Raw genomic sequence first — 27555 nt, forward strand, 5'->3', positions numbered from 1 at the left:
GTACATTTTATGATCTGGACCAAACAGGCGTTTGTTCTGCTTAATATTTTTCATAATGTTTGAAATATTTGCATCCTCTTCGTGTTCATTACCCAACACAACAGAATTGTTAATCAAAAGTTGAATGTGCATGTTTACATCTATGCATTGATATATCTGAATGCTTGTATCTCAGCTCCTTTTAGTCCTGAAGAGTTAGATATACTAAAGTACTTTTGGTTTTCTCACATTTCAGGAAGCTCTTACCATGAGTCACTAAAGAATTCAAATTAATATAGTTTATTGCAATTAGAGTGGTTTGTCCTTTTGATGAAAAATGGGAATTCAGTAAATTACATAATTAAACATTAGACCACGATAAATAGATGAAGAAGATGTATTTGTGAAACACTCTGGCCCCCCGTGTGGCAATATAGCGAAGATGCAAATTTAATATATTGGTACCAAAAGTATGGTATTCTTACTGGAAATACAATTGTGAAATATGAAAGTAGGCTAAGGCTAAAGTTAATCCATAAGTACGGAAATCTCCAAGGTAAAGGTCAAAAGGTCATGATTGTTGGTATGCTATGAAAGGTCTTTCCACAAAGAATACATATGTGAAGTATGAAGCCCTAACCCTTCAAAAGTTATGAAAAATGACATTTTTTTTAAAGTAGGCCAAACTCCAAAGTCAAATGTCTTGCTATAAAATGAAAGGTCTTGTCATAAGGATTAAATATATAAAGTATGAAAGCACTAACCCAAAACCCTTTCAAGTTATGGTCAAGATTTGCTTTATAAAAGTAGGTCAAACTCCAAGGTCAAAAGGTCAAAGTTCTGGGTCTTCTTACAAGGATTACATATGTACGTATAAAAAGCACTATTTATCCCTTACCATTCAAAACTTATGGCCAAGGTTAAAGTTTCTTCATAAGTATGGAATCTCGTAGGTCAAGGTCAAAAGGTCAAGCTTGTTAATATCTAATGAAAGGTCTTTCCACAAAAATACAAATATGAAGTATAAATGTCCTGGTATCTAATGTTCAAAAGATATGGCCAACTACCTTTAGGCAAATGTTGGGGTCAGAATATGAATAAAAAATTCCCAAAGAGACAACAAATCATGTTCATTCCAAGCCTCCTTATCAGTACTTTCAGTACTTTGATTTAACAATAGGTCTAAAACTATGTGGTTTATAAAGTTGAGACTTTAAGATCTTAAAAATATATCATTGATAAACAGATAAAAAGAACAACATGATAACAAATATACTGAAAAAAGAAATTATCGAGAAAAATTATTTTTTAAAACTGTCTATCTGTTTGTAAAAAAAACACCTAATTCATTACGTACTTTTAGTGAAAGCCATCATTGCAGCCAAAAAAATATATGTTTATTAATGACGGGCAAGTTGAACTTTAATAGCCTCTGGAAAGTTGTTTTCCCTGTTTATTTTTTTAAATGTTTTGATTTGAAACCGAAAGTACATTGCAAATGTATGTAGAATTACAGTAATTGTCTTCAGTCTTCTCTCAATAAGATCCTTATAAAGACCATTGACGTCCAACTTACCCTTCAATGATAAACATTTATTATTTATGCAATGATGGTTTTCACCAAAAGTGCATTTTTTTAAATATTCAATTTTTGTAAATTTTCACTCAATAAATATTTTTTGAAATATTTGCACTCTGTAAATAAATGAACCGTTTACCTCAGTCACATGATTGACTATAATAAATCAATACCTGGATATCTGCTAGATATCTTTGAATATAAATTGTTCAAATGGATAATTTTTTTTTAGTTTTTACTTCTTATGCCTTGGTTGAATAAGCGATTTTATATGATAAAACAATGATAAATGCAATTTATGCATATATTTTCTCTTTTAAAAATATTTTAATAAAAGGGGTAAAGAAAATAGATAAATATGTAAATACCTAACAAGACGACTTTGTGGAAAATGTACATAAAGTTACCTTTAGCCCATCCGAATTCAATCTGTTTTCTTAATAAAGCTTATGCATTAATTTTTTTTTTTACTTTCATACTTTTGCTGATTTTTTTTTTATTTAACCCAAAGATGTGCTTTGACTCTTTTTAATTTAATTTTTAAGCAGCGGAAAAGACCTGCATTAATGTTTTATCCAGATAAATCTTGAATGGTAGGGGTGGATGAAATGAGATGGGTTAAACTTGAAAGGCTTGAAAGTTTTAAAGTGAAAGATCTAAAATAAATATTACCTTCTCCACATTTTGAAAAATAACTTTTGTGATAAAGTAAACGTATATATACTGCAATGCCTTTAAAGACAGTGACTGGTTAGAAAATCTTAATTTAAAATAACTTATTGGGAGTAAATTATTGATAGAACAAATCTCTCAAATCCTAGAAACATCAGTATTGCAGATTGCCCAATTAGATTGAAATATACCTTTTGTAGTGTACATTTAAGGACAGATGATACAAACAATTTTTTTCTTTGAAAAAGATTTAATATCAAGTCACAAGTTTAGGAAAGTGGATGGTTCTTAGAATTTATTCTCCGAAGAACTGGAAAATGAAATAGACTTGGAAAATATGAGTAATATTTGAATAAAAAACAAATATAGACAAATCACATTCAGTAGAGGTTTACAGGTGAAAACAAATTTCAGAATATGTTATCTTGGCGCTAAAAGTGTAATATAAACCTTAGAAAAATATACCAAGCCAAGTGAATTTTAAGAGGAAGATCAAAATTACAAAAAAAATTAGCAATATCAAATAGGCTGATTTTTACCAGTTAGCTTTTCCTAATAAATTTCACCTGGCATGGTATATTTTTCTTAAGATGATATTACACTTTTAGCACCATGTTAACATATTATAGAATTTGTTTTCACCTTTAAACCTATACTGAATGTGTTTTGTCTATATTTGTTTTTTCTTTGAAATATAACTAATAATTTCCAAGTCTTTTTCATATTCCAGTTCTTAGGAGAAAAGATTCTAAGAACCATCCACATTTCTAAACTTGTGACATGAAATTAAATCTTTTTCAAAGAAAAAAATTGTTTGTATCATTTGTCCTTCAATTATGGATCATTTGATTAAATGGGAAAAAATATCAGATAATTCTAGATAGAATGGTAAACAATTCAGCTCAAGTAAAATTTATAGAAAAGCATATCATTAAATCTACTGCAAATGTATGCCTTTGGATTCCAATGATGCCACAAAAGAAGGACATCTTTTAAAACGTTAAATGTGAAAACAGAACGTTAACATTTTAAGAATATCGTTTTCAAAAATAGTCATCAGATATAAAGGCAGTTCATTTTATATTAAAAAACTTTTTAAAATGTCTAAATTATAACATTCGTCATGACTAACTCAGTAAAATAAAATGTATATCATATCTTAATGATACGTTACATTATTCTACGTACATTTCTAATCTTACAATCAATTGCAGAAATTTCGAAGTAATGGACCCCCAGCGCAGTGCCCAAGATGTTATCCGATGTGATCTTTGTGAGACTGCTGTGGTACAGATGCACTGTGATTTCTGTGATGTTAACTTATGTATACCTTGCATAGGAAGACATATTTCAGATGGCTATGATAAACATAAAGTGGTTCCTTTCGAAGAGCGGAAAACAACCTTGGTTTTTCCAAGGTGTACAATACATCCAACCAAAAGCTGTGAGTTACAGTGCAAGGAATGCAACATTCCTGTTTGTTTATTATGCTCGGTCTCCATTCAACACAAAAATCATGATCTCTTAGTCCTTTCAGAAATGCTTGATGCAAAGAAAGAATCCCTTACAAATGATACAAAAGAAATAGAAAACAACCTTTTACCAACATATGAATCATTAGCAATGGACATAGAAACTCAGATGACAAGTTTAGATGGGGATTACGTGAATCTTACAGAGTTAGTGACGAAACACGGAGAAGAATGGCACAAAGAAATTGACAGAATTGTAGATGAAATGAAAAAGGAAATTAATGAGATGAAAGACAAACACAAAAGCATTCTGAAACAACACCTTTGCAAAATCAAGGAAACACAGTCTCTTATGGACCAAACACTGCTCACTCTAAAGGAAATCGAAGAGTCGAATAAAGTAATCCTGGCTTTAGAATACACTCCAAAAATTAAAGAATTCGGTAAACTTCTTCCCAAAGTTCAAATATCAATACCAAAGTTTACTACAGGAAATTTAAACAGGGAACAGATTTATAAATTATTTGGATCTCTATCACCTTTATCCATCACAAAAGAAGAAGGTTACGGGTTGAAGGAAATGGTGGCCACAAGTAAAATACTCCTGGAATCACCCGAACTGATTACGTCTATAAGTACCGGGTTTAATCGTATCAACGGTGTCACCTGCCTAAGTGAAGAAGAAATTTGGATTTGTGGCACCACAGATGATTTAAAATGTTTGAACATACAAGGCTCGGTTAAAAAGACTGTCCAAACAAAATCAGGGAAATCTTCAAATGATATAACATTGACAGGCGATGAGGATCTGGTGTACTCTGATGGGCCAACAAGGACTGTGAATAAAGTAAGGAATGGACAGATAGAGGAGATGTTCACACTACAGCGTTGGGTACCTAAACAACTCTGTAGTACCGCCTCTGGTGATCTCATGGTTACTATGTACAGTGATGATAAAATACAATCCAAAGTTGTTCGTTACACAGACTCCACAGAAAAACAAACAATCCAGTTTGATGAACAGGGTAAACCTCTTTTTTCGGGGAATGCCTGCACTAAATACATCAGAGAAAACAGAAACCTTGATATCTGTGTGGCTGACTTTGGAGCTGGCGCTGTAGTCGTAGTCAATCAGGCTGGTAAACTCAGATTCAGATACACTGGTCATATATTTACTACTAAGAAAAAATCATTCAAGCCATGGGGGATCACAACAGATAGTCAGTGTCAGATCCTGACATCAGATTATTATAACAACTGTATTCACATTCTTGACCAGAATGGACAGTTCCTCCGTTACATAGATAACTGGGATTTAAAAGAACCTACATGTTTGTGTGTTGACAAAAGTGATAATCTCTTTGTTGCTGAGGATCGTCGCTCTGGAAATCTAAAAAAAATTAAATATGCCAGATAGTTACAATTTCAGAGTATCATACTGCATTCACTTAAATATGCATGTACTACCGGTATTAGTTATTTCCATTTATGTTGAACAATCCCTAGCTATTATTAATATTTCCAAAAAATATTCAGACAATAAACTATTTTTGTAAAATATTAGTTTTTAATCTGAAACGCATGTAAATTATACAATTTTTTATATTATACTTTCATGTAAATTAGTTGAATTTTATTGGTCGAGAAACATTTGTTAAAAAACACTATTACCTAACCTACTATATAAATTATAATTAGGCATTTTGAACTGTTTCACGGTTTACTTTATGTTTTTGCGTGATCATGAAACAGTGAACTGTTAACCGGTCCACATAGTGAACTGTTGACTGTTTAAAGCGTCATCGTGATATTGAAGCATTTTGATGATCACGACATCACTATTTACCTACTCTATGATTAATCAAATTTAAATAAAACACACAAACAATCCATTTATTAAGTATTACTTTAAATTAAAAATATTAATTTAATATTCATATTATGTGTTCAGCTAATTAATAGACAAATATGTGAATAAACAGTTGTGAAAACGTTTTATTGATTGTTTGTGTGTTTTTTTCCAATTTAATTGATTATATAGTAGGTTAGGTAATAAAACACTTATTCAATGACTATTCGGTGAAACAATCAAACTGTTGTCCCTCGGTAGTTGGGGATTTTGACTGTTTACCTCATAGTCATTAAATAAGTGTATACTATTACCCGCTGAATAATGAAGCCACGCCCTCCAGCGTAGCAACAGTCAACATTGCTTGAAGACGGGTGATGTTCCAAAAAATAGCGACTGCGCAGAATTTATGCGCGCGAGGCTCACTGTTATATGTGTTTGTATAAAACATTCTGTATAATATAATAACTATATTACATGTAGTTGAGTGTAACATTGAAAAAACATCAACCGAGGCGCAGCCGAGGTTGACAATGGTTTTCTTGGGGTGAACATTTTCAATGTTCAATGTTACACACAACTACATGCAATATTTATATAATATTTCTCTGTAGTATCTTACTTTAATACTGAGTTCAAGGTATTTCCTATTTTCATATTTAATTATAGATGTTTGAATTTATTTCTTCGTACATTTGTATGTATGATAATTTTAATGGTGAATAAATGGAGAAAAGATCATTGTTGATATATATCTTTTCTGTAACACATACATTTGTTTTTCCACAAATATATTCCTATTGATAGAATTATTAAAAGTTCAAATTTTGCTGCAGTACGGGAGTTGGATTGAGTTTTCAAATACAGTACCCTAACCGGTGCTACAGAGATAAATTTCTCACATAATTCCCTCCAAATGTCTACCAAAGAGGTTCGATCCCCCCTCCCCCAAATTCCCCCCTCTTCCTTTCTCAGAGTATGTTTCCGTCTCCTTTGTAAATGGATATTAAAGAATGAATATCAATCTAATTCTAAATAGAAACAAAAGTTCCATGTTCTTTTTTAAATCAAGAATTGTCAGATTCACTTTGCATAGGCGTAGTCACAGGGGGGCAGCGGGGGCACTAGCCCCCCCCACTTTGAGATCTGGGGGGGCAAGAGTATGTCTGTGCCCCCCCCACTTTTTAATGAAGAACAGCTATTTTGAAATAATATGAAACCTCATTTTATGGCATTTTTTCTATGTTCAACAACTGAGTAAGCATTTCTGTTGATAGTTGTATAATGCGGGTAAAAAAATTGGAATTGAAAGTAACTTGCCTTTGAATTGAAAGTAACTTGCCTTTGAAAAAAAGTTGTCCACTACCCCCCCCCCCCCCCCCCACGAAATAGGATTTTCGAGTTTGGGGAACTTTCACTTTAGGGGGTTTTTTTTGTTTTTTTTTTTTTTGTTTTTTTTTTTGCCTGTCAAAGAATTTCTGGACTTGAGCCCCCTCACTTTGAAGTTTGTGTGTGTGTGTTTTTTTTTTTTTTTTTTTGCTTGTCAAAGTATTTCTGGACTTGAGCCCCCTCACTTTTAAGTTTGTGACTACGCCTCTGCTTTGATAACTGGTCGTGTCCACTCCCTACCTGAAGTAGTCAATATTTGAACAAATTTAACATTTGTCGTCACCCAAGGATACTTCCGCATAAGTTTCATCTTTCTTAGCCCAGTGTATCTGGAAAAGATTTCTAAAGATTTCCCCCTTTGAATTTCTAGCTATATGTTAAACTTTGATCGTCATTTGAACAAACTTTAACTCCCTTTACCCAAAGATACTTTATGGCAAGTTTAGTTGAGATTGGCCCAGTGGTTCTTGAGAAGAAGTCGAAAATGTGAAAAATTTACAGACGGACGGACAGCAGACAAACGGACGGCGGACAAAATGTGATCAGGAGAACTCACTAAGGCTTTCAGCTAAGACGAGCTCAAAAGTTTATGTACAACGACAATGCCGGTCGCGATAACAACAACATCAACACCGACAACCAACAAACAAATTTTGATTCAAAACAGCTCAGGTGAGTCAAAAAGAGAATATAGTGTGCTCTTAATATTTTCTGGAAGAAAAACTGCTTGAAAATAAGCATGATGTCATATTTCTAAATTATTTGCATTTTGATCAAATTGAAAATTATCAATGAAGGTCACATGTGTTGCCGTGCAAATTACAGTAAAATTAAGATATTCGTTTTAAGAGGCCATTATCTAGACACTTGTCATACATTGCTCTTTGTATGATCTTGATACTTATTTGGTATACTAGATCTTCCTTCAATTAATTTATATTGTATAAGACATTGTGTAAAAAGCGTGTACTTTTATTGCGAGACATCACAAAACACTTCTTACATTAATGTATTTCACATCAGGCTAGAATCAAGAAAATCTTATATTTCTCCAAAAATGTATTTAAGGTAGATACTCTGATAAGAGAATTAAGTCTTAATGACATAAACGTTTATTATTCCTTTAGAGATTTGCCAAGTTGAAGTGTCTTTTTGTCCAATTTTGCCTCGCAAGCTACACTGTATGCTCTAATTGTTTGTATTTTACTAATATAATTAAATTTCTTTTGGAAAATCATTATGGTTCAAGCAACATTTTATATGAGTGAGCAGAGGGTTTATGAACCTTCATTAAAAAGGTCTCAACATGAAGCTTGAAAATGAAAACGCTCCATGAAAAAAATTTTATTTCATGCATCTAAATATGATTAATTTTCTTGGAAATCTAAGAATGTTGACATGTTTTCTGTATAAAAGTAACCAAATAAATAAATGAATAAATGAAATTAATAGTAATAATTTTAAGAGTTTAACAGGGGCGGATCCAGCCATTTTTTGAAAGGAGGGGTTCCAGGGTTGTGCCCCTTTAACCAGCCCCCCTTTACACACTATCAAGCAGAGATTCACACACACGTATGGAAATCCAAGGTTGTGATAAATAATATCTATTTTTTAAGTCCCATTTTCCTTTGAAAAGGTACCCCCAGTCCGAATAAAATAAGAAACACATTTCAAAAACCACTGAAGCCTAAAAATTATATGGATTTGCAGCATTTCCTTAGATTACAAAGAATTTTCTTACAGAATTTGAAAAACTTTTTCGGGGTGGGATGCGGTTGAGGTTTAAAATAAAGAGTTACATGTTAGTTCCTTCGAAAGATTTGATAAAAAAAAAAACCCAGTACATTAGATAACCAAGACATGCAGCTAAAAATCGCGGGAATCTAATATCAAATTAAATTTCGCATGTTACATATATATAAGATATATAAAAATAAGTAGAATATTTTCTACCATTCTTTCATTAAAAAAAGTAATGGTGAAGGTGAATGGAGGAAACTAAATGTATGAGAATATATCTATTCAATACATAAGTAAGACGGCTATAAATATTTATTCTCTGAAAATGTTTACCTCTCTCTCTCTCTCTCAACTTGGAAAAAAGGGGGGTTCCAACCCCCGGACCCCCCCCCCCCCCTCTGGACCCGCCAATGCTTGAGGTTTATCCTTTCTGCCTGAGGATTGTGTACATATCCTTTTCTGGAGTCTCGATTTAGAATTTGCAAGTTTTATGAGAATTAAGGAAGTCATGGATATTTGTACTTCACTTTGATTTCAAGACTATGCTTAGGTGATGTACGATTGAATTTGCTTAAATCTAAAACCGAAAAGAAAAAAAAATATGGCAATGGGTTGGCTTCATTGTAATATCAATTCAAAATAATTATGAATACATTTCGTCACATTTTTACAGCAAACGCACATCTGAATCATAAGTAAGCTATTGATTGTGATTTGCAAATTTCAATTCTACACGAGAATGTGTTCAAACCTCAAAATACAAAATTGACAGATGTATGGTATAGGTTATCGCTCTTTGAATATAAACACCCTTGTCCTTTCAAATAATAAAAGAAAGTAAAACGTGTTATTTGCTATGGATGTTATCGTGCAACCGAGTCGGAAATAAATTTTGAATAGGAAACAATTAAATTAATAATTACTTAAAACTAAAAAAAAGGTTTGGAGGAATAAATATGCACATTGACATTAATTTACGGAGAATTACTGTAATTCAGTCATTGAGCCAAACTGATTTTCACAATTTTAAGTGTGTAATTTCAAACTACGGTGAGATAAAGATATAAACTTAATCCCTAATGTCCCAGTTATGTAAATATTTTTTATTCTGTCCCAATTATTGTAAAAAAAAATCATTTTCAACTATGTAGATCTAGAAAATATTGAACATGCTTTTGGGTATATTTCAATCCCCTCCAACTGTGCACATGAATACAGTGTTTTATTTTTTCTTCTCGTATTCATATTAAAAATAAACTCTCTCTCTCTCTCTCTCTCTCTCTCTCTCTCTCTCTCTCTCTCTCTCTCTCTCTCTCTCTCTCTCTCTCTCTCTCTCATAGGAAAATTAGTAAAGCATACCTATTTTTTAACAATTAGTAAAGATCAGTAAATTAATTATCATAAGACATCATATTATTTTTCAGACTTCATATATAAACCATGCTTTCATCATGTTCATCTGGCCATGGAATGTGAGGGATTTGGGATGCGATACCAAATAAATCTGAACTTCAGATACCCAACAGGGGTCTATCAATAATTGTCTTCTACCTTTAATTTACCTATCATATAGGTAAACTTGCGTTAAATTTATATATCCTTCTGTGTCTTGTTATTTACATAGTAAATCTCCTGTTAGCTCTTCTGCCCGCTGAGTCTAATACTTCCGAAATGTAGCGCACCACTTCCCAAGAAAATTTCTAACGGGTCGAAACACACAAACAGCGCGCAACGGTCTCCCCCCTTCTGTGGCTAACAAACAATGATAACGCTTTTTTATGCTTTTCCTTTTAAATGTATAAATAAAACAAATTTTCAGGTGGATCAAATCGGACACAGGGTGGGCTCTTACTATATTGTTTATAGTTACCAGAGCAACTCATTTGCATAAGAAGGGCAGGTGCGAGATTTAAAGAGTTGGCTAAGAGTGTTGAAGTGTGACGCGAAGACTTCGGAAATAGTGAAAGCTGGAAGTGAAATGGGAATTTCAATTTTCTTGTGTTTTAATTTTGGGATATAATTTGGATTAACCTTTTTTTCAATATTTTTCTCAGAAATTGGATATATTATTATGTAGTGGAAGAAGTGAATAGTTGTCAGTATGCCTTTCAAACCGGTAAGAAAGTTTTTTTTACTTGTTGATTTATTTTTCAATGGTTGGGTGATATTGATTTCATTCTTATGAAGTTTAAATAGTCTTCCCACAGTGAAGAAAGGATCTTTGTGGATTGTATAAGCTCTGTTTATTTGCGGTAGTTAAATTATAAGTTATCGCCTACAAATGAGGCGGAATGGTATGTTTTATATACCTATAGGTACAGCTAGGTACAAACTTTAAAGAAGGCAAAGCATAATGACAGTTTGCATGAACTGTATTCAACTGATCAATTTCTCTTGTATTCATTTTACAAACTGTTTTGTTTCATACTTGCATTGCTTACACATAGGTGTTGATATTAGGAGAACTTTTTAAAAATTAAACTTTCAACTTTTACCACCTTTTTACAAACGAAAAACATCGTCTCTCTCTCTCTCTCTCTCTCTCTCTCTCTCTCGTAACAAGTATAGTAAACCACAATATTATTTAGTACAATGTGGCAATTTAATTATTCATGAAAGTCTTAATTACCGGAAACATGTGAACATGACATAAAAGAATTTCTCCATCCCTATTATGATTAGAATAATAAGGTAGACGTTTGGGGTGTATGGGGGAGTTGTTTCTCTAGAAGAAGCTTGTTTTCCTTAAGAAGTAACCCCCCCCCCCCTTAATTTTATGTGTCATGTACCATAGAAGTTAAACTAGACACAAATCTTTTGCACAATAAGCAAATATTAGCCACAGCATTAAGATGTGTGTCATGGAATTTAAATATACATGTGATTTTCTAATTTCTCTTATTCAGTCATTAACAAGCATTAGGTCAAACGACGTAATGCACTTAGCGTAATTCCAATCCTGGATGACACAATTAAAAAATCTTTGTCAAATCGATTAAGGATTTTCTTGATTGCCCGCCTGAGGAAAACAGTTGGATTAAAATGTTTTAGTTTACACGAATGCATGATAAAACGATGAAGGGTATTATAACACGCTCCGATTTTTGAGTGTTTAGGCCAGTGACGGCCATCGAACTGAAGTAATACATGTATTCCATAAGCAGAACAGCCATATTCCGTGTTCATGGTCTGTGCATGAACTTTTAATCAGTTGTATATACAGTCAGTAGATTTGTTAAAGTTGATAGCAATTTTTTTTTATTACTGTTGAATTTAAAAAACAAAAATAGCCTATTCAATTGTGTGCTTTCTTCTTTGCATCAAATGCAATGAAACACTTTAATAATGAATATAATGTTTATGAACTATAGTCCTCTGGGGTTTTCTTCAGTCTAATTCTTTGTAGTGGTATTTTAAACGTTTTCCTATGATAGAACATCAAAACAAGTTCCTGTGGACACCAACGTGCCCGAATTCTTTAATTTTTATAACATGAAATTTCGGAGGGGGGGGGGGGTGTTAAGATCTGTCTAAAAGTAGATGTATAATCAGTGGTGGATTTAGAGGGGGCCAAAATATACATGAAATTTAATAATTTTAAATCAGTTTTTGTGTGTGCGATGTGGCTGTGGGCCCCTACCCCGAACTGTCCCATTTCAAGATTTCATAGATCCCTCGCTGATAATGCACAATTTCTCAGTCAAAAAGGATGATTTTAGAAAATTCTTGAAAAGAAAACCTGAATTTTGTTAACATGGTCTTTCTTTTCCCATCTTCATTACTATATTACACTGTTTAATGTGTAACGTATATACCAGTATACGATTATACATTTATTTTTAATTTCAGGGTCATCTCGGAATAACGATATCACAGCCCAATGAGTTCGAGCTGAAACACAGACCCGGGGTGATTCAGCATCTCCCCCCACTGAGTGCCAGAGAGGTACGTTTTATGTATATCAACACTTACTCCCCCCCCCCCTCCCCCGGGGGGGGGGGGGTCCTGAGAAAAGGTCATGACCTCTAGTCCCTGGTGGGAAAGTGGAATTTCCGACTACTTTTCTCTAAAGTTTTCAATCTGTACTCCAATTTTATTGCTTCTCGTGTAGTACAAAGATGAGAACGCTTTAATTAATGATTCAAATTCACAAATAATGATGATATAGGTAAGAATCTGAAAACGTGTAATTACAGAGTACAGTAAAATAAAATTCATGCTCAGCAAACAATTATTTTTCTTAATTCTTTGATGTTTGGCAGATAAATTTTATAATTATTTTTAGAAGTCCAGATTTTAATAACTTCACTGAATATTATGTATAATTTATCTCGCAAATACACACATTTGTTTGTCTGAGAAATGTGAAAAAATATATATTTTAACTTGCATGTCTGTTCGAGAGTATTCGACTCGTTTTAATGCAGTGTTCTGATAAATTTGAAGATTTGGATTTGCTCACTCAACACCCCCTCTCCTTTTTGCGCAGATGGGGCTGGGGGAGGGATGAAAATAACACGATAAAAACTTTTAAAGAAATGCATCGTGTGTGATCTGGGGGTTTGGAAATTGAATCCAAAATCGATCGAAAATGCGTATTACTTATCATTAAAATTGGGTTATATCTTGCGATCAAAAAACGAAACGAATATCACTGAATTGCCAAGGGCATGATTTTACAGTGCAAAAAACCCTTCATTTCTTTTCTTTATTTGTGGAGGTCAAAGTTTGTTCTGTTTAGTACGAAATAATAGTCCTCTTGTGTAAAGGTCTAGAATTCCAGATATTAAGTTGCTTTTGGTTTCATTGTATTTTTACATTTACAGCATTTTAAAACACGGAACAATCGCAGAGCTCTCAAAGAAAATGTGTTATTTAAAAATAAACATATAATTTCTTCGTCCTTTAATTAAGAAAACGTGATTACAGTTTCATATACCTTGCATGGAATTGAAGACAATGAAACAATATCGAATGCCATAAAATAGTGCCCAATAAAATTCTCATATTTTTTCCTCCTGCAGTGATTTAAAGAGCAATTAGTCCTCCATTTATTAACCAAGGTACTGCCTCAAAAAAGACATTTCCTCAAAAGTAAACTCCCTCCTAATTTCCGACTATATGGAACAATCATTAAAAAAAATGGTCAGTGCTGTATTCTAATTTCCTTCCTAAAATGAGCTTTTATCTATAGAAGTGTTAAAATTTGGCCCATATAGTCCTTGGAAATTTGGCTTAGCTAGATCTCTATATATTTTCTAATTTCCCGTAATGACATTTCAGCACACTGCAGAGATTTTGAATTTTTTTACTGCTTGCAGTGTATAGTTTTCAGAATTTGTATGTGCATATTCTTTTGATCGAATTTTAGATTTTGTTTCTTAAGATTCAATTAATTTTACAAATTCATTACACTAGGAGGCGAGCGAACAGAAGGGATATTTGTTCCGAGCAGGTTCATGATCAAGGGTCATTTCTTTATCAAGCCGGTTGGAGGAAGGACGGGGGGGGGGGGCTTAACCGTACAGTATAGTAGTGCATTTTAATTTGAGAAAAAAACTAAAAAAATCATTCTTAATAGCACTGAACAAATAATGCAGCTTTCCAAATTGTAGTTACGTTATACAGTATCACGTTCAATCCACGGAGGTACAGTATTTATTTAATTAAATTGGAATTATTTCTCAGCATTACAGTTTGCATTATACATGTACCAAATACAGAAATATTCTAATAGATACATGTAGATAAAAAAATACTTTTCGTGTATCAAAAGCCTGCATGAATCAATGTCGATTTGAAAAAGGTTAGCGCTGGGGCATCAGCAATCCACATCACTCGACTGTTGTCATTACAGTTTGCATTATATTCTTTCACTGTAATTTACATGTATTCCAAATACAGAAAAATACACTAACAGCATTCTACAAGATCATCAAGAATCAAGACATAAATAAAGTAGCCAGACGTCAACTTGCGTAAAAGTATCAAAAGTTCACACTAAGCATACAGAAATACCATCTGCCTACTGCCTACGAACTTATGGAAACACCACCCTCCACAGGAAAATGGAAAATCATGCTAGACCAGGCTATACAGGAACACCAAACAAAATGAAGTAACAGACAAACCATCCTTGAAACACCTAGCACTGCAACCAAAATCAACAAAGCAAGCACACCAACTATGGGACTATGTACCAAACAACACCAGAGCAGTAGCAAAAGCTTCCATCAAGGCAAAAATTGTAACCGGAACATATATCCTACAGTCCAACAGAGCCAAGTTCAACCAGCACACAGTCTCTTCAACCTGTCTTCTATGCAATGCCGCCAGTGAGGATAGAGAACACCTTATTCTCCACTGCTCCACATACCAAGCCACCCGAGATAAACATCTAGATGCACTATACCAACTACTACTCCAGCACTATAACCCCCAGACCGTCAGTAAGATTATGTGCAATTCGACTAACCTTTTACAGTGCCTGCTAGACAGTTCTAAGACTGAGATCTTGGACATTCTTGGAAAAAACAGTGCGATAATAAGTGATATCGAAGAGATAAGCAGGAACCTACTATTTGACATTCATAACAGTAGGGCAGTGAACATATCTCGATTATAGACACTACTCCGATAATGACATTTTTAAACATTTTTTTAGAAATCTACCTGTCCACACAGGGTGCTCCGAAGTCAACGGAGGAAAGTACACGATAACAACAACAACAATAACAACAACAGTGGCGGCAGAGGAAGTTGTAGATATATATTGAGAGGGCTCACAAGTTCTGAAGTTGTTGAGGCGAATCCTAGAAGACAAGTCCTTCAAATTACAGAGAAAGAATGGCTTAAAACGAGTTTCAGTTTTTTTTAACAATCGTTACATGTATTTGTAAACTAAGCTCTGTGTTTTTTGTAAATGTATCAGACATGGCATGCGGCATGCGACATTCGCTGAATCGGCCATTCATTGCATTGATTAAGCGTAATAAATTAAGAGGTCAAATTAGTATAATATCATTATGTACAGTAAATATTGTGTTATAAAAATATATAAGTCCGCAAACAGGCAATTTATTATAACATGTATAAGGTAAGATTTTGTTGCCAGTGACACTCTCAAACCAGATTTATCTCCCTTTGCAGCCAGCATACAGTGAAAGGCCAAAGATTTTAGAACGTGGATCATGGACACAGGCAGCACCAATCAAAGAGAAGAAACACTTCCGACATGTCAGTGACTCCATAGGCAACAACTACAGCCCCCAGGCCAGGCATCTGACTGCCTCCTACATCTACGAAACTACAAAACAAAGTAAGTCAGAGAACATATCGGAAAAAGTTGATCTGGTTTTCAGTTTGGGCGGGGATGGGGAAAGAAGAAGAGAGTGGATGGGTGCTTTATACTGTACATCTATCAATTGTCTATTGAATCTACAAAACAAAGTAATTCAGAAAACTGGCTTAGTTGAGGAATGTAGGTGGCATTTCAGAGCAGGGGTGGGTGGGGTTATACATTTATGTGCTTAAATTGCATAGACAAAACTACAGAACAAATTTGGATTCATAAATACTGTGTAAAATTGATAAATGTGTTTTGGAGAGAGCTAGGGTATAAATTTACTGCTTCAACCCAAGATTTCATATGTTTTCATTATGAATTTGTGGCAGTTCATCTGAATCTGCAATTCTGCATGCATAATTATAATTTCTTCTGCCATAAAATACTTGAAATATGCAGAACATTGCTGAATAAAAAATAACGACAATGTTGGCTAAACCCATGTGCATTTAATGTTTCATAAAATTTCAAACTGAAATCATAATTTTTAAAAAGTCATTGAGGTTTGCATAATATGAGCTCATTAAATATTTTTTATGCTAGTATTTTAAAAAATATTTATCCTTAATTGTATTTTCTTGTAAATTAGTTTGTTGAAACCTTTTTTCAAACATGAAAATAAGAAAATAATTGAACAGAGTATTATCTAAAGATTAAGATTCACTTAACAAATGCTTAATGGACCTGTATTGGTTTTTCTGTGGACCTTGAATACAAACAGCTAAGGCAGATAAAATGCTTACACTTAATAGATATTTCGTAAATATTTTAATAAGACAAGACTGCTTTCATTAGCAAGGGGCAGATAACCTATAAAATTAAGCCCTAACATGGACAGACTCCATGCTTTTAGCACAATTTCCAAGTAACCTTAGACTTGTTAGAGGCAAAGGCGCTGTTTTTATTTGTGTAAAATGAATATAAAAGCCCAGATATGATCGTGCATTTTCTATTGAAAGAGTAAATGATGCTTTTAACATTTTTTCTAAATTTTAAAATGTCCATGTTGTGTAAATCCCTTAAAAGCCAATCATAACACCATATAGATTAACCTGATTTAGGTGTATTATGTTAAATTGGGATAAAAAATATAGAATGGAATCTATAGAATGAAGTCAGCTAGTACCTTTCCTTTTTTTCCTTGGTTAAAAGTCCTTATCAAGGCTTGAAGTAGACTGATATTTCTACTACAGAGATTTTATTGTCAGTTAATAATCTGGAATCAAGCATTGGTAGAAATCCTTTAGAAATATGCATATTTTTCTTTTTTTTTTTTTTTTTGGAATTGTTAATGCATGTTAAAATTCCTGCTAGTAAAAACATGCATCCATATTTGAATAAAATGTGTATTTCTACTTGGTTTCCTAACCTTGCAGATGTTTTTATCAATACCAGCCAGTACATATACAGTGGACCTTCAGATATCTGGATGCTTCAGTATCCGGACGATTTTTCACTGGAACGAAATTTTTAAATGCTATTTTGTCTTGTTTAACTGGTGTTTCAGATTATCACATACCAAATTGACTGGGCCAGTACATATAATAGGAAAATATTTACATCTATGGATACATATGTAAACCCTTTTTTCGCACAAGACTTAAACAGGTGCTTTTTATTCCGCTACATAACATGCTTAAAGAAAAAAAAAAACATGGGAAAATGTTGTAATTTAAAGATGCATTCAATAAAATTATCAATATTGGAATCAAAAGTGTTTTTTTTTTTTTCAGATTTATAGAAATTTTCGTCAAATTAAAAATAAAGGCTTTTCTGTCGTTGTATATATATATATATATTTATAAGTCTGATTTAAAAACTTGATAACGGTATAGGTAGAAAAATTAAAAATTGAAGAATCCATGATAAACCCGGGTAGAAATTGACATGTAGGTTTTTCTGATAGCGACATTATAATCCCAGGTGTTACAGTTAGATGGTAGAACAGTGTGGTATCTGCCGATATAATTGATCCATTCGTGTGATTAATTTCACGAAGATATTACGATTGTTACACAAGCTGTACCCAAGAATTGATTTAGGGATTGCTGATAAACTTAAATTAGAAATTTTGGAATTACATGGAATCTATAGAAAGAAAATGAATATCAAATAAACGTACAGCCAGACATTGTCTGATATCTTTGTTTGGATTAAGCAGCAATTTTGCATTGTTTACAATTCAAATTTAACTAGTTTGTCCTTTTTTTTAAATGTAAATAAGCAGTCTTGAGTTTTTATTTGACAAGTATACATGAGAAAGAATTTATGCAAAGAAAAAAAAGAGACCTGAATTAACACTGAATGTTGAAAAAGTTGCCTGCGTTATAGGCACTGGCTAGAGTGCTTGCTTGTGGGTTCAAATCTGCCGTGTCACAGTAGATGCTGGCACAGAAAATACTTCACTGCTCAATGGCCCTGAGTGCCATGTATAGCAGCTCTCCACTGGAAAGCAGTGGCATGGGAGCAAAAAATTCTCCAGAGGGACTTTCAAGAAGAACAAACAAACAAGTTGGAAAAGACTGCATGTTGAGTTAATTGGTGTGATTTGAAGGAATCAAACGTCAAATTTAAATTTGCCACTGTAAAACACCACTTTGTTTCAACAACATGTTTTGTTAAGTAAATAATGGCTATTAACAGTGAAGTATATCAATATAGCTTTCACAAGTTCCTGTCTTGATCTGAAATTTTGATTTTTAAAGCCATTAAGAAAATAGGACATAATTGTTTTTTTATTTCTCCTACACCTCAATGTTCTGTATTATGGTTCCATATTTGATCTGTAAACCAATACTGGACTGGACGAGCAGGTAAATACACTCTCCAAGTTTATTATATTTAAACAGTTGACCCCCAAACACCCAAAGATAAACAAATATACCCTCTTTAGTGGAACATTTTGAACCTTTCATTTTTCAAGAACTCTAAAATTTCTACTGAACATACTGTGAAGAAGTGTTAGGTGTGTAATTACTGTAATTGCGCATGTCTTTGAATGGTTTAAATGCACATACTGTATATATAGCAGTATATTGGTAGCATGTTTATGTGAAGTTAAAATTTTTTTTTGAAAAATATTTAAGTGGTCGAAAGATGTTTATCCTATTTTAAAATGTTTGTGTACATGCCCTTTTCTGACTCAGGTTAAAAAAATTCGGTTGGTAGGTAGGTGGGGAATTTTTTTCCAGAAAATTTAAGAACAAAATATAAAAAAAATTCAGGAGCTAAAAAAATTTGTTTCCTGGAAGTAAAAAAGTTTTAAGTCGGGCCAATTTTAGGCAGTTGATCAAGAGAGGGCATGCAAACAGACATTTTTTTTAAAAGATGGCCTAAGCATGTATAAACAAACCGATTTCAAAACAATATTTTTCCATGCAGAAACTAGGTGCAAGTACTTTAAGTATCCCCATTGGCAAGCTTAAGTCTATTGAAAAATGAGCATGGCCAAAAATTTAAAAAAGCCAGAAAATGCTTCATTAGGTCTTTAAACTTTGTAATGTTAGGAATCATGTGTAGATCAAACTGAAATATTATTTTAATGAGTCAATTTGTTGAAATGGGGAAAAGGTTCATAAAAAAGGGGTCGAAAAGGTTATGATTTGTGTACTATGTTTTTATATTATGAACTGTTTCTATAGTTACGACATCAGAGCGCCCTGCAACTTCAAATAATCAGCAGCGAGCTTTAAGTCAGTCGCTAAGTAGATCAAATACCGTGGGTATGTACAACGAAAATGTGTGAAATATATATAACCCAAGGTTTTTATAATGGAACATCTATATTGACCTTTCTTCACATGATTTACAATTTAAATTTGTTTGTTTTTTAAACCCAGACTTGAACTTGTGTGTTCCAGAATTGTGATTGAGTTAACAGTTTTTATGTGATTTTTATGTCTGTATTTTTTTCTTAATCCTAATTGTTGACAGTGTGATGGAAACCAGCCAAGAGAGTGATTTTGGCTGCATGTTTTTATATATAAAAATTCATATGAAAGGTCTTACTAAAAATGACAATGGCGTATTGTGCACACTTGATATTGATATTGTTGTCTGATATGCATTATAACTGAGCTAATCTGGTTTGTTTTATATATCATTTTGACGAGTTAAAATCACACCTTTTATATTTTCACTGATTGACCATTATCTAGCACACAACATATATTTTTTCTAAACATACTTTTGATTGTGTTCTTATGATTATGATAAAGTTTAGTTTAATCAAGTTTAGGAGGTAGCTTTTATATGTATATATATATATATATATATATATATATATATATATATATATATATATATATATATATATATGTATATATATATATATATATATATAGTTAATTACTTTGTGGAAAAAATTCCTGTATAACTTTATGTCATTAATTGGCTTGATGGAGAGAATTTTTTTAATTTATAAATTAGGCATTTCAATCGTGTTAGCATAGCAGGGGTGTGCAATTAGAAAAAATTTATGTACTAGACAGTTATTTTCTTTCACCCCCCCTTCCCCCAACACACATACAATGCAAGTACTGAGAAATTAAGGTATATGAAAAAGTCAGCAAGAGACCATGCAATTTCTAGAACATATAGAAGATAACAACATAAAAAAATAGATCTTTCCCAATCCATGCATGGGTAATAAGTGTGTTAGGAGGTTTAAAAGTCAATACAAAGACTAGGAGTTTTCTTTTTCCCCATTGTGGCTTTTACTACAAGTGTTTGTTTGCCCTCTTCTACGGAATGTCAACAACAGATCAAATATTCGAATTTCATTTAACACGCTGAATGAAATTAATTACTCGGGTTTTTAATGCACTGTCCATGTAAACACAGAACTAAAAAAAATCATTTTCTTTTTTGTGATAACCACCTTTTAAATTGTTCAATACTAGGGTAAGGATTGAGGTGACATCTGAAAAGGTTGTTTTTATAAAGGAAGTTGCTTTTAACTTTACTGCACTTAAAGAACACAGTATTTTCATGTCTTTGATAAAGAGTAGTTATACCCATTGAAAGCACATGATTTATTGAGTGTTAATGAACTGCTAAAACCTGTAGAAGTTGTTACCAGGATTTTTCCAAGTAAAAACTAAATATTAAATGATTTTGAAAGACCATGTATGCAATTCAGCTATTAAACTAAAATAAAGCTTTGATATTTTGCTACAGATACAATTTATCTCATGTAAATTAATTTAGGAAAAAGATATAAAAACTTTGCAAGATTTCTGTTAAGTTTAAGGTTTGATATTTTAATTGTTACAAGTTATGAAACATGTACATGTATGTAAATCAAAACATGATGATACTAGCAGATTTCAATAGGATGTCAGCTTATTCTCAATCTTTTGTATGTGGTCGTGGTGATAAATCTTTTCCTTTTTAGGTCACCTGAGTAAACTCAGGTGACCTATTGCTATCTGTTTTCGTCCGTCGTCGTGCGTCGTCCGTCGTTCGTCGTGCGTTAACATTTGAACATTTTCAGCTTCTTCTCAGCAACCACTGGACCAATTTCAACCAAATTTGGCACAAAGCATCTATGGGTGAAGGCATAACAAAAGTTGAATTTCAAATGACACCTGGCCCCCCTTGGGCCTGGGGGGTGGGGCCAAAACCACTAAAATTAATGCAATCTTTAATAATCTTCTTCTTTACTCCTGGACATCAAGCAGTCAAACTGTTTGCATATTGTAATCAGCAAAGAGTCCTCTACCAAAATTGTGAAATTCATGGCCCTGGGGTCAGGGGTTCTAGTGCTGACGGGGTGACCTATATAGTGAAAAATTATTTCTTTGAAAATCTTTTTTGCTCCTGGGTATTAAATAAACCAATAAGTACATAGTTATGATGAGCAAGAGTGCCTTTAACAAAATTGATTAAGTTTTTATGACACCATGGTCAGGGGACCTGGTGTTAGGGTGGGGCTCTGTGATTATATATAGTGAAAAACATGATTTCTTTGAAAATCCTTTTCTCTGCTCCTGGGTATTAAATAAACTAACTACAGTACATAGTTATGATGAGCAAGAGTGCCTCTACCAAAATTGTGAATTTTATGGCCCCATGATAAAGTTTAGTTTAATGTTTTAGGGGGGGGGGGGCTCTAATGATTGTATATATATATATATATATATACATCTAATCCTTTGCTCCTTGTTAATATACAATACTAATGATCTAATTACATATTTAAGGCCAGGATTTATTTAATTTTCAGTTTTACAAACCCTGCGCTCAAGGTTTTGAATTTTCAGAAAAAATTAAAAAAATTTTCTTTCCGATGTCAAATTTGAGTCGGGATCGAGATTTCAAATTTACGAACTCGCACTTCCGGTATTAAGATGAAACGGCGGGTAAATAAAGCCAGATGGTCTGAGAAGATAGCTTGGTTTAGTGTAAAATTCTTTGATACGAATGCCATTCAAAACGTTTCACCCGTTCAAAGGACAAATAAAATGCTGACGACTTTGTTGCACAATGACATGCTGGTGAGATAAGTGTGTTATGTATTCGTTTCAAAAGTATCTGTCTGTAAATTATTTTCCTCCCCCAGGTTTTAATCTGCCCGTGGTAGCTATTGCATATTGCCAGCGACATTGTTTAGGACTCTGTTATAGCTTACAATCTAAGCATCATTCTTCAGAAAAGGGTTGCTTATGCACACAGATGTAATGAATAAAACTGGGTTTTTAAGTTAAGTCCATTTGAGGAAGAAATAAACAATAACCTGAAGAAATTTAAAAAAATTCAACTATTAAAAGGCAAGAATATACAAATATATACAGGCATGTAGTATCATTTGTATCAGCCAGAAAAATTATTTTACACTTAATTGAAAAAATGTTCACCCTACTTCCCCAATTCTCCCTGTCTGTTTTATGATAAGAGTTATAATTTTAGGCATCAAGTAAATTTTAGAACAATGTCTACACATTTACCTAACACATATTTAAAAAAAAATTTTTCTAATGTTCATAACTAAACCTGAACATAAAAAAAAATGCTGGCCTTATAATGAAGAAAGGGGCCTCTTTCAAAATAGATAATTTCAGGGCCGCTGGGTACAATTTACCAGTAAATTACTTTGACTAAAAATAAATTAATGCTTTGAAATCTGTCCTTTGATAAGCAATGGTGCCTCCTTCAAAATTTGTGAATTTTATGGCTTTTGGATTAAAGCATGAACCAAATGCAATCGCTGGAAAGTTGTTACATGATACTCAGGTGACCTATAAGGCCCGTGGGCCTCTTGTTCATTTAATAAACTGTTGTACTTGTAGATTTTACTACGGAGGAGAATTTTTACCTCGCCCCCAGACAGGCCAGAACACCTAGTCCTATTACTAGAATAGTCAACGACCCTGACCCCAGAAGGAAAAGGTGAGGGACTTTTTTTTGACTCGGTGTCTGAAAAAATCAAAGGGTGGAACCACAATGCAATTTCACAGTTAAAAGGGTAAAACAAAAAGTCACTGTACTTGTTTCTGCTTTTTTCCTAGCCACAGTGCTCAGGTGAGCGTTGTGGCCTATGGGTCTCTTATTCATTTGTGATGTTCGTCCTATGTTTTCCAGAAAGAGAACTTAGCATTTCATACATGCTACATGTGCTTATGACATAGAGATAGAATAAAGTTGAAATGAATTTTATGGCAGCAATGTTTTATTAAACACACATAAAGCTGAATGGTTTTGAAAAAGAAATATGAAGGAAAAAGTACTTTCTCAATCCAAAATGTATATTATTTAAAAGATCTCAATTAAATCTTTGTGGGGGTCTGTGTGGAAGAAAGGAACAGGAGAAAATTTAATTTTATATGTGTATATATAGTTGTATCCATCATAATTGATGTGAATTTTTTTCCCATGAAATTTCAATGCATTCATCTGAATCAGATTTAATATATGACAAAAATATTTGCTACATATAGTGAAATTCAATTAACAGATTATAATCTGATAAAGTACATTTCTCAAATGTGTATTAAATTGCCATATTTAATTTTAAAAGATGAAACATTATTCTTTAAAGAGTGCCTTCAGCAATTATTCAAGAAAGATTTTTTTGTATTTTTCATCAACTTCAAATTTGAATTTTCACAAGGGTTTTAAAATTTCAAATATCTCCATACTACATGTATGTATCATAGTTAACTATGATTACTCTTCAGTTATTTAGTCAATTATAATATCTGACATTTATCTCTTCAGTTGCGTCATAGCACAGGAGTTTGCGTACCTATCAATTTTGCCGAAATTTTCGGTAAATAAAAAAGATACGTAATACCTATAATAATAACACAAGGAGAGCAACCGTTGTCCGCGATGCCATGACGTGACGTCACGGGCGGTCCATTTACCTAAAAGGAACAAAAAAAAGCCAATCATACACAATTAACTAGAGATAACGATATTACGTTTAGATATGAGTACAAGTACTTGTACCTCCCCGTTTTAAATTTTCTTGAATGTCTACTAACTTGTCTCTGGTTTCTTTTCGCATATGACCTCAATCATCTAGATTAGCATTTCAGGCAGTTTTGTTCCTTTTTGGGTAAATGGAAGCGCCCGTGATGTCATGTCGTGGCGTCGCAGACAACGGATGTTTGAGCGAAGTTGAGGAGAAAAGTCACTGCTGCTGCTGTAAAACATGCGTTTGAAATTATATGCATTAAGAGCCATAAAGAATGGTCCCTTCCAAAAAGATTGGTTTGTGTTTTATAATTTTCGATTGAAGATTAATTGTGCGACAGCCTTGATATGAAGCGAGGGGTTCCCAGGTGACCTAAAATGCGTTGTACTCCTTGTGTTATTATTATAGGTATTACGTATCTTTTTTATTTACTGAAAATTCCGGTAAAATTGATAGGTACGCGAACTCCTGTGGTCATAGCTAGAACTTTCATTAAAGCTGCTATATGAGGGTTTGCCTTGGTGTTTTTCACAATCACTGCATGTTGATTTCTGTTTTGTCTCGTAATAAATAATTAATTAACCGATTCTGATAAATAGAATGTACAGGGCAGATATAATTAAGGTTAAAGATTTTTTTTCATCAGAAATGGGAATTCTAAGACATAATGTCCTTATATATTATTGATGAAGAGGCCTGTTTGGATTAACAAAATTGTCACAAAATCCTATTATGATTTTTATGCGGAAATTATGAGATTTATTTACTTAATAATGGAAGGAAATTGGCATCTCTTATTCATGTTATTGGGTGATACTGCAAAATCATAGTTGTAGAAAAAATAATTTATCAACACTACAAGTCATTGTCTATTCATTATGAAGTGCACAAAGAATCTTTAAAAAAATCTCTTTGTTTAGAATTAATTCTTTTTGAATTGAGAAAGAAAATTAATCAAGATCTAGGAGCATGCAACAAGATGAAACCTGAGATCAATTCAAGATTTTTCATTGTTTAATGAAATTTATAAAATTACTAATCAAATGTGTCACAGATAGCTAGGCTTCGTTAATATTTGGAAAGAATATTTTAATCTTTAAAAGAAAATGTCTTTACCTTGATCTTAAGAATATCAGAACTGAGTCCTAATTTGAGTACAAAAGACAAAAAACGCTGATTACACATTGATTTTAGTGGTTAAATTGTCGAATGTAAAAATTGTAATTAACTGATATTTCTTGTTTGATTTTTCAGCTTCCATGCCTTAATTAACCTTGACACTGGGAAAATCATCCACCCCGACTCCGACTTTGTTCTTCCCGACATCACCAATGGGACCAGTCATCACACGTCAACGTACCCCGAGACGACGCTACCCCCCATCAACGGGAGCCTGCCCAAACTACAGGCCCCACCCTCTGTTAACCAGAGCGACACGGGGTACAGTAGCTATATCAATGGTAAGTACACTACAGTCAAATCTCACTATCTCAATAACTCAATGGGATTGATGTAACCTTCGAGATATTTGAGTAATCGAGATACTGTAGACATACTTTTTTCCATGGGGTCATAATTTCGGGGAATCTCTATTTTCTTTTAATAAACAGGTAGAAAATTACGCAGATTTCCTAGGTTCTCACTATTATGCCTTACATGTATTTGTGTCCCATGGTACAAATTTATGCAAAAAGATTGTGACCGCATACATAGCGTAAATTAATAACATGCGTAAGAAAGTACTTCTACAATATATAAAGGGTAAAATACTTACAGAATAAGTGGAAGGAACTTCCAAATCCCATTGATACATATCCATAGTTATCAAGATATCAGTGTTTGAGGTACCAAATTTCTATTGTACTTGTCATATGATTATCTCCCCTGTAGTGTAATTTGGAAGCTTTATTTGTGTGATATGGGAAGGGATCCAATGGATTCAAATGTTGGGATCCCTGAAATCTTACACAAAGTTCTCTACTAATTAAATTATATGGTAACCGGTAAACCAGTTTTAATGGCCAGTAAACATGCTGTGCTTTATATACTGGAAAAAATAAGTTAAGGATCATGGTTTTGAATTGTTTTCCAAAAATAATTATAATATATTTTTTACGTTATAGTTCAACCATTCATTCTTTAAGATGTTATTGATACGAAAATGCTTCCTGTAGGGTCATGCAATTCATGCCCAATTCATGCTTTACTGAATTCCGACACAGTATGAAAAACAAAGTGATTCAGGGTATATATAGAAATAACGAAATTGTTAATTTGAATACGTGTTTAAAGTTGTGAATATTTTTTAATGACCCTGTGATATTTTAAGCCATGAGACGTCAATTAACCGGCTCTGAGACAGCCCAAGCTGTAGGTATGCTTCAATCTGGCAATATTCAAAGAACTGTTGTTGCACACTTTAAGGTAGGTCGCGGGTTTACTGCATAAAAATTCTTACGAGAAAACATATCCTGAAAAATTGATATAATGTTCCTGAGAATTTACAGCGTATTATCTGAAATTTTTATAAAATTTGCCTACGTAGTTTTAATGCTATATAACTGTAAACGCGGTGTTGTTATAAGTACATTTTTTACGCTTTACTATTGAAATATATGGAAAAATGACGTTTTTAATCCAATTTTGTGAAAATAGTTTCTTTTAAAAAAGTTGGATAACTTTTTAAAGACGTAGACGAATTAATCAGGAATTTCAAAAGGTCAAGGTGAGGTAAAATCAAAACTATTGATATAAAAAAATCAACATGTCTTTTCGCTGGATTTTCTGCTAAATAATTTCAAAGTTTCCGTTTATATTGCTAAAATGTTGCGTTTATGGCGTTATTTATGTCAGCAACGTCATACGTTGAACGCAGCAACGTTTACTGTACTAATATAAATATTCTGACATTTGGAATATGCAAGATCTAAAAGATGTCATAGACGCAAAATTTAATTTTAGTTTATCATTTACCTTTATGCAAAGATATATTAGGATGACCAGCAACTTATTTTCACTAGTATTGTGAAATTCATATTCTGATCACAGAGTCAGAATGAACGGTATAAACATTCCTCGTGCATGAAAATTAACATGAAACGACAACACCGC

The 27555-nt window shown here is 33.0% G+C and overlaps 2 protein-coding genes across 3 annotated transcripts in view; both read left to right on the forward strand.

Annotated features, from left to right (window-relative positions):
- The window catches only part of LOC134264214 (E3 ubiquitin-protein ligase TRIM36-like), a 34203-nt gene extending 28973 nt beyond the window's left edge, over positions 1-5230 (forward strand). Inside the window, exon 2 of one of the 2 annotated variants that reach the window (XM_062746510.1) lies at positions 3456-5230. In XM_062746510.1, coding sequence (XP_062602494.1) covers positions 3458-5119 — 1662 coding nt within the window. In that variant the 5' untranslated portion in view covers positions 3456-3457 and the 3' untranslated portion in view covers positions 5120-5230. Of the gene's footprint in view, positions 1-3444 lie in introns of both variants that reach the window. The other variant, XM_062746509.1, reaches the window with a different exon arrangement.
- A 5420-nt stretch (positions 5231-10650) lies between these two features.
- LOC134264212 (dynein axonemal heavy chain 3-like) overlaps positions 10651-27555 on the forward strand; it is a gene marked incomplete at its 3' end in the record, with an annotated part of 48099 nt that continues 31194 nt past the window's right edge. The window contains exons 1-5 of the mRNA XM_062746508.1: positions 10651-10796; positions 12530-12625; positions 15830-15998; positions 23315-23414; positions 25699-25904. Coding sequence (XP_062602492.1) covers positions 10782-10796; positions 12530-12625; positions 15830-15998; positions 23315-23414; positions 25699-25904 — 586 coding nt within the window. The remainder of the gene's footprint in view (positions 10797-12529; positions 12626-15829; positions 15999-23314; positions 23415-25698; positions 25905-27555) is intronic.

The sequence above is a fragment of the Saccostrea cucullata genome, unplaced genomic scaffold (genome assembly GCF_032062105.1).
Source record: "Saccostrea cucullata isolate Sc308-1 unplaced genomic scaffold, CSIRO_AGI_Scuc_v1 ctg565, whole genome shotgun sequence".
NCBI lineage: Eukaryota > Metazoa > Mollusca > Bivalvia > Ostreida > Ostreidae > Saccostrea > Saccostrea cuccullata.